Source organism: Rutidosis leptorrhynchoides, chromosome 6 (assembly GCF_046630445.1).
Source record: "Rutidosis leptorrhynchoides isolate AG116_Rl617_1_P2 chromosome 6, CSIRO_AGI_Rlap_v1, whole genome shotgun sequence".
Taxonomy (NCBI): Eukaryota; Viridiplantae; Streptophyta; class Magnoliopsida; order Asterales; family Asteraceae; genus Rutidosis; species Rutidosis leptorrhynchoides.
Window position 1 is genome coordinate 4,963,031 of NC_092338.1, and position 7,838 is coordinate 4,970,868.

The following is a 7,838-nucleotide window of genomic DNA, read 5'->3' on the forward strand; positions in this document are numbered from 1 at the left end:
CAAGTATCAAAATAATGAGCGGAAGCATGTTTCACATAGCGTTCAAAGACCTGAGAAAAACATAGAAATCTGTCAACGAAAACGTTGGTGAAATCATAGGTTTAAGTAAGTAAGTACAAGTGAACCACAAGATTTGCATCAATGAAATAATAGTAATACATTCCAAAAGTTTGTTTCACGAGCACCCAATTATCAAAGCTTAACATTCCTTCCATTGTATACCCCATCACTTAGTGCTAGAACAAACACTGTTTCTCGAAAATATATTTCATTCGTAAACGGTAGCGAACCGTTTGAATGAGGGTTTGTCAAACCCATATGGATCCATACAACATAAGTTCTCGCTTACACCCGGCAAGTGTAACTAATGATAATCGAATTGAGGATTTTGTTCTAAACTCGTATGTAGAATGTTTGTTTTCCCGTTCTTGTGTTCACTTAGTTCAAAAGAATCGTTTATGTTTTCTCATCCCAATATAAGTTCAAAAAGAGTAAAAGTGGGACTATGATCTCACCTTGAGTGCAAGAGTTAATAAAGTACTTCAACAAGTAGACGCGTGCAAAGACAAAGCTAGTCTTGACCTAAACATATAGGTTGTATCAATAACGGTAAACACGATAGGTCAAAGATGTTCAATTAGTCCTATGGCTCGTTAAGACTCGATCATAATAACATGTGAATCAAATTGTCATGTTTCATGCAAGGTACAAGTATAAAAACATGTTAGAACGATTGCACAAATATTTGGTTAAGTTTGATTAAAAGTCAAACTTTGGTCGGTCAAAGTCAACGAAAGTCAACACGTTCGGGTCGGGTCCCGAACTATTTTTCTGAGGTTTTTAATCATATATGAGCATGTTAGAACAAGTTTCATGTGAATCGGAGGTCCGTAGTATGCCAAACATTTTCCATAAAATGGACACCGGAGATAGAAGCTGGGCACGGCTTATGCCGCGCCGCGGCACCCTTCTGTCGCGCCGCGACAATAGGCGGGTGCTGGTGCCTGGTCTGTTTCACTTGTCCAACTTGATCCAAACTTCAAATAAGCATAAAACGCAAACCACAAACACTTAGGACTCGCACCTTATATCGTTGGAAAGCTCTTTTGACGTAGAATGCAACTAAACATAATTCATCAATCAAACTTCCACTTACAACAACCAAAAACCGTAATTAAACGTTCATAATCAAAGTTCAAGTTCCAAAAACGCATTTTATGATTTGGGCAACCAATTTACATGAATGATATGCCGTTTCGAAGGTAATCAAGCATACAATCCAACTAAACACTTACCAATAATAATCCATGGCATTCAATGCATCAAAAGTCCATTTCAAGTTCATCAAACCCTAACCCAAATTCACCAAAATCAATAATCAAGTTCATGAAGTTTTTCTAAGGCAACCTACACATCAAATTGAAGCTAGTGATGCTAGTAACACAATTAAAACATCAACTTTTAACATCTAACAACATATGATCATCCAAAATTCAAGAATAACACACCAAAATTCAAGTTCATGCTAGTTACACTAAAACAACGAGATCGAGCATATAAATCATATATTCATGTTAGACTTGAGCCATAGACACTAATTAACACTTTTATAAGTTAAAAACATCAAGAACACAAAATCTAGTGATTTTAGAAAGTTACCCAAATGAGATGAAGTTGGTACCAAACTGAAGAGGATGAAGAGAGGATCACAAATATGTAGTTTATTTTGTTGTAAGCCTCCTAGATCGAATTTAGATGATGGTTGAATGAATTTGGTTTTGAGTGTGTGTTCTTGCTAGAGAGAAAGAGAGAGAGATGGAGGTGGAAATGAATGGGTGAAAGGGGTTTGACCCTTTGACCTAGTCAAGGGTTTGATCCCTTGTCAAGTTTAGTCCCTCAACTTTCGTTCGGGTGCGGGAATTACCTAAACGAGATAATTTAAAACGCGTATCAACGGGAGATGTTATAAACATATAACGGACTTTATATTAGTATAACGGAAAAGTAAATGGAAAAAGGCGGGATGTTACAGTAAAGGTAAGAAGGTCCAAAGTCCCAGGCCGAGCAACGAGTCTTCCGATGATGAATTCGGCATGATGAGGGATACCATAATGCGTCTCTGTGCCAGGCTTGAAAAGGCACAACAAGCAAACAATAAGATTCAAGCACAATTGGATCGCACTAAGCTTCAGAATAACGATCATGATGAGACCATTCGCGTGCTACGTGCTCAGTGCGCCGAATCAGAGCAGCGAGCAAGGTCGGCCGATCACTAGTTTGAAGTGTTGAAGGCAGGTCTACCTCGTATAGTAGATCATGCTTCGAACAACACTGCCGTGAATGATCGGTACGAGAATGCTTTAAAAGCTATACAGGACGTCGAGCGCCTTAACTTTTTTTGGATATCATAAAGGAACACATTCAGGTGCCCACTATTCTTCCCAAGGCTGTTCGAGACTGCCTTATTCCTGGAGCGCGAAAAATCGCTAGGGAGTCCTGCAGAGCGCTACGTCATATCCCCATTCCCCGGCTTGAGGAGTTGTTGTGCAATCCGCGAGTTTTGGCGCGAGAGTTGATAGATTCTAAGTTGTAATTTTGCTTTGTAATATCATGATGCGTCACAACGCGTGTAACATTTTGTATCAAGTGTATTTTTTCACAATAAATGGAAAATGTATTACCACAATGTAAGCTTGTGATGCGCTTACTTTTCGTATTCTTGTTTCGTTACCTGGTACTTACTGTTATTTTACACTCTCGGTGTGCCGTCGCTAACCTTCATGTGTGCTGATGTGCACTCAACACACACTTTGGTTGCGCGCCTGTAATCACGTCGAAGAGTCACCAAACGTTAGTTTGGGACTGTTGTCAAGCGCGACCAACGCTTTTTTGTTTATATTCATGACTTGCAGATCCCTAGGTCTGCTCAGGTGGAACTAGGTCAACCCAATGACCGTCGCTCTCCGGTAATAAGTCTAGTCTGTCGCCAAACAGACTTCTGCCGTACGGGAGCTAGGGAAAGTCATCCTTTAAGTAGGCAGGAACGCGCTAGTATTTTACTGTGTGCGTGCAGTTCAAATCATAAAGCTATTCAGCTCAAAGAGGCACATGAAATCTTAACTGAAAATGACTTAATGATTTAACATAATCGAAAAACGAGTTTACAATAGCGCGGTACACGGTCGACCTACAAAGGCGCATTGTTTAGTAATTACATGCAAGTCTAGACAAAGTAGGTGATTGATCAAGTCTCCTATTTTCTATATTACATGTAGCATTTTTTAAGAGCGGTAGCATGCCAGGTCCGCTTGATTGGATTTCCCTTAAGCTCTGCCAGTTTGTAAATTCCAGTGTTGCTGATCCCAACGACCCTGTAAGGTCCTTCTCAGTTTGGCCCTAACTTTCCAGTGTTTTGGGCCCTGCTTGCTTGGTTTTCGCGCCACACAAGGTCTCCTACCTTGTATGTTCTTTCCCTTACGCACTTGTCGTAATTTTTTGCAATGCGCTGCTTGTTGACGGCTTCTTGGATTGCTGCCATTTCCCTGCGCTCCTCCGCGTAGTTTAGGTTGGTGCACAATGTTTCGTCATTCCCGCCTTCTCTGTATGACAAAATTCTTTCTGTCGGAGCTGTTATCTCTGCTGGGATTACTAAATCCGAACCGTATACCAGACTGAACAGAGTCTCTCATGTGCAATTCTTGTGCGTTGTTCTGTGTTCCCATAGGACTTTTGGTAACTCATCCACCCATCCGCTGCGCTTCATCCCCAATCTTGCTTTGATGGCGTGTACAATGTCTCTGTTTGTGACCTCACATTGACCGTTTGCCTGAGGGTGCGCAACGGAAGTGAAGCGTTGTTTAATATTCAAATCTTGACACTAGCTGTGGAAGGGGTTACCTTCAAATTGAGTACCATTATCACTAACAATCTCATTAGGTACGCCGAACCTGCACACGATGCTTTCCCAGAAGAAATCTCTAACTTGCTTACTTGTAATAGTGCGTAATGGCTTTGCTTCCACCATTTGGTGAAGAAGTCAATAGCCATCACCAGGTATTCAACATTTCCCGCGCTTTTTGGGAAAGGTCCCACTATGTCGATAGCCCACTTGCAAAATGGCCATGGTGATACGATATGTATCATGGGATGCTGAGGCGCCCTGCTGACGAGCGTGTGTAACTGACACTCCTGGCAAACTCTAATCCTTTCAGCCGTGTCAGCATACATTCTAGGCCAATAATATCCTAGTCGCTTAATCTTCTCGGTGACTGTCCTCCACCTAGAATGCAACCCGCAGGATCCTTTGTGAACCTCATCGATGATCGTAGCAGCCTCTTTAGGTCCTACACAGTGCAGGGACGCACCTTAATAAGACTTTCGATATAGAATTTCTCCTCGCAACTCGTAGTTTGGTGCCTTCACCCTGATCTTCATTGCTTCCTTCTCTCCTTCGGGTAAGGATCCGGTTCGCAGGAATTCTATGATATCTGTCATCCAAGTTGCTTATTCTTCTTCGACAGATGCGATTGTAGTTTCTGGCTCTGTGGACTTCGTGAAGACTTTCTCTACTAATATTTTCTTTTCCAGGTGATTGAAAGTAAGTACTGCCAGTTTACTGAGTACATCCGCCTGGTTGTTCTGGATCCTGGGAATTTGGCTGATCCGGAAGTCGACGAACGTGTCGGTTAGAGAATGAAACAAAGCCAGGTATGATTGCATGGATTTGTCATTGGCGTCAAAGGTGCCGTTTATCTGATTGGCGACTAGCTGTGAATCCATGTAGGCTTGCAGCTTCTTGATTCCTAGCTCTTGAGCTATGCGCATTCCTGCTAACAGCACCTCATACTCTGCCTCATTTTTTGTCACCTTAAAGTTAAATCGTAGTGCGTATGTATGCTCTTCCTGATGCAGGCCTGTAAGAATTAATCCTACGCCAATGCCCTTGGAGCTTGCTGCGCCGTCGGTATAGAGCTCCCACAGTTCGAGTGGGGGCGCAGAAAGCTGTTCAGGGTCATCTATCGCTGGCATATCAGTGGCCATTTCGGCTAAATAATCGGCCAACACCTGCCCCTTAATAGCACTTCTAGCGCAATATGAGATTTCATGCTCACCTAGCTCTATTGCCCATTTGGTCAGCTGCCTGATATCTCGGGCTTATAGAGTAGCTGTCGAATAGGTTGATCGGTGAGCACCATTATCGGATGTGCTTGGAAGTATCTGCACAGACGTTGGGCAGTGACAACGAGCGCGTACACAAGTTTTTCGATGGGGTGATAATTTAGTTCGCTTCTTGATAGCGCTTTACTGACGAAGTAAATTGGTATTTGGTCCCCTCGTTCAACAACTAAAACGGAACTAACAGCCTCTGTAGATACTGCGAGGTAAAGTATCAGGGTTTCGCCTGCAATCAGCGTCGTTAGCGTTGGGAGATCTTTGAGGAGTGCTTTCATCTCCTGGAACGCCTTTTCTGCCTCGTCAGTCCACTTAAAGTCTGACTTCTTAGCGCAATCCCTCAAGGTGTGAAAGAACGGGAGTGATCTTTCGGCGGCCTTAGACAGGAATCGCGTCAATGCGGCTAACTTCTCATTGAGGCTTTGAACTTGCTTTTTTGTTTTAGGGGAGGACATTTTTTCAATTGCTTCTATCTTCTTTGGTTAGCCTTGATTCCACGCGGAGTCACAATATGTCTCAAAAAATTCCCTTCCTCTTCTCCAAAGCTACATTTGGCCGGCTTGAGTTTCATGTTGATGCTTCGGAACGTGTTAAACGTTTCAAGTATGTCGGCCAACAATTGTTCTTCGGTATTTCTCTTAATGACGAGGTCGTCAACATATGCCTCAAGGTTGCGCCCTATCTGCTTAGCGAATGCTGTATCGATAGTGCGTTGATATGTAGCGCCTGCATTCTTTAGTCCAAAGGGCATCTTAGTGTAACAGCATATCCCTTGGTCTGTGTGGAACGCGGTTTTCTCTTCATCCTCTTTCGCCATTTGTATTTGGTGGTATCCTTTGTAGGCATCCAGGAAGCATTTGAACCTAAAACCAGCAAGCGACTCTACTTTCCAGTCTATTTCTGGCAAAGGATAGTTGTCTTTGGGGCAGGCTTTGTTAATGTCTTTAAAATCAATACAGAGCCGCCACGTTCCATCCGACTTGGCCACCAGCACAGGGTTGGCTACCCATGTCTGGTAGTTAATTTTGCGTAGTATGTTGGCTTTGACCAACTTATCCACTTCTCTGCGCAACTACTCACTTCTCTCTGGGGCCATGGGCTGCTTCTTTTGCTTAATCGGGGTCAAGTTGATGCTGGCGCAGAGGTGATGCTGCGCTATCTCTCGTGGTACTCCAGTCATGTCAGCATCACGACAACAAAACACGTCAGAGTTAGCGATGAGATGTTCCTCAGCTTTTCCTTAGTCTTGTGTTTAAGGCTCCCCCTATCTTCACCTTCTTTTCCAGATACTCGGGATTGACTATGACCCACCACTCATTTGCGCCCTTTTCTTCTGGAGTAGCGCTACCCTTATCAGTGACAAACGCGCATAAGGCGTCCAACGGTGTTGACTCGAGGGTGGAAATTCCTTGATTCGTCAGGAATCGAACCATCCCGTGAATGGTGGACGGTATAGCGCCAAATTTTTGGATGGAAGTCCTCCCTAGTATAGCATTATATCTAGAGTACGAGCGCACAACGCAAAATTCTATGCTTTCAGTGCACTTCTTTGATTTATCTCTGCTGTCTCTCAGCTCAAGCTTCAAATCCAAGATTCCGATAGGCCACACTGATTCACCGGAAAATCCGGATAAAGCCGTAGTCGGAGGTTTGATGGTTCGCCTCACTGTTGTGGGTAGCTGCCGGAAGCAATGCTCGTACATGATGTCGACGCTACTTCCGTTGTCTATGTGAAGGCGCTTAACGCCATGTCCTGACTCTGGCAGATATCCCTGCACTACAATTAGTGGGCAGGAAGTGTTGAACATCTGAATGGCTGGGAACGATATCTCCGTCATCCTCGAGCTCCCGTCAGCGCTAGTGTGACGACCTGGAAATTTCCGACCAAATTTAAACTTGGTCTTAATATGAAATCGACATGATAAGCAAAGTCTGTAATGTTGAATTCTCAAAAACTTCGAAATGTGTTCATGTATACATTATACCTTTGACTATTCCCGACGATTCACGAACACCGATGTATAAATAAATATGTAAATATATATGAAATCTATACATATGTAATATTGTAATAAATACATATAATTAATAAATAAAAAGGAATCAATAAAATTATATAGTAAAAGGTATTATAATAAATAATAAACTTAATTACAAACTGAATATAATTATTATATTATTATCATTATTGGTATTATTGTTAAGTAACATTATCAATTATATTATTAAATAGATTGTTATTATTATTATTATTATTGTGTATGTATATGTATATATATATATATATATATATATATATATATATATATTGTAATGTATTGATATTAAATATTAAATATATGTTATTATAGATATAACTATTAAATATTACATAACTAATAAATTGTAATAATAAATGTAACTACAAGTTAAAACATAAATATTATATTAACAATATATTATTACTTTCATCAAAATAAATAGTAATATTAAAATCTATTAAGAAGATTATATATATGGAAGTAAAATACATGTAAATTGTTATGTTAATGTTATTTATTATTATGATTATCATTAATAACATTGTTATCATTATTTTATTTTTAGTATCGTTATTATGTACTATTATGAATGTAATTATTATTATTATTAGTAATATAATTACTATTAGAATAGAAATATAAGTC

General features: G+C 40.8%; 1 protein-coding gene across 1 annotated transcript; it reads right to left on the reverse strand.

The window, feature by feature from the left end:
- Nucleotides 1-5,132: 5,132 nt before the first annotated feature.
- On the reverse strand, nt 5,133-5,627 carry LOC139852243 (uncharacterized). Its single transcript, XM_071841481.1, has one exon. It carries the CDS (start codon nt 5,625-5,627, stop codon nt 5,133-5,135), a length of 495 nt encoding a protein of 164 aa, XP_071697582.1.
- Nucleotides 5,628-7,838: the final 2,211 nt, after the last annotated feature.

What these genes read in the sequence shown, in the direction of transcription:
- LOC139852243 (XM_071841481.1), bottom strand. Translation starts at nt 5,627, where the DNA reads ATGTCCTCCCCTAAAACAAAAAAGCAAGTTCAAAGCCTCAATGAGAAG.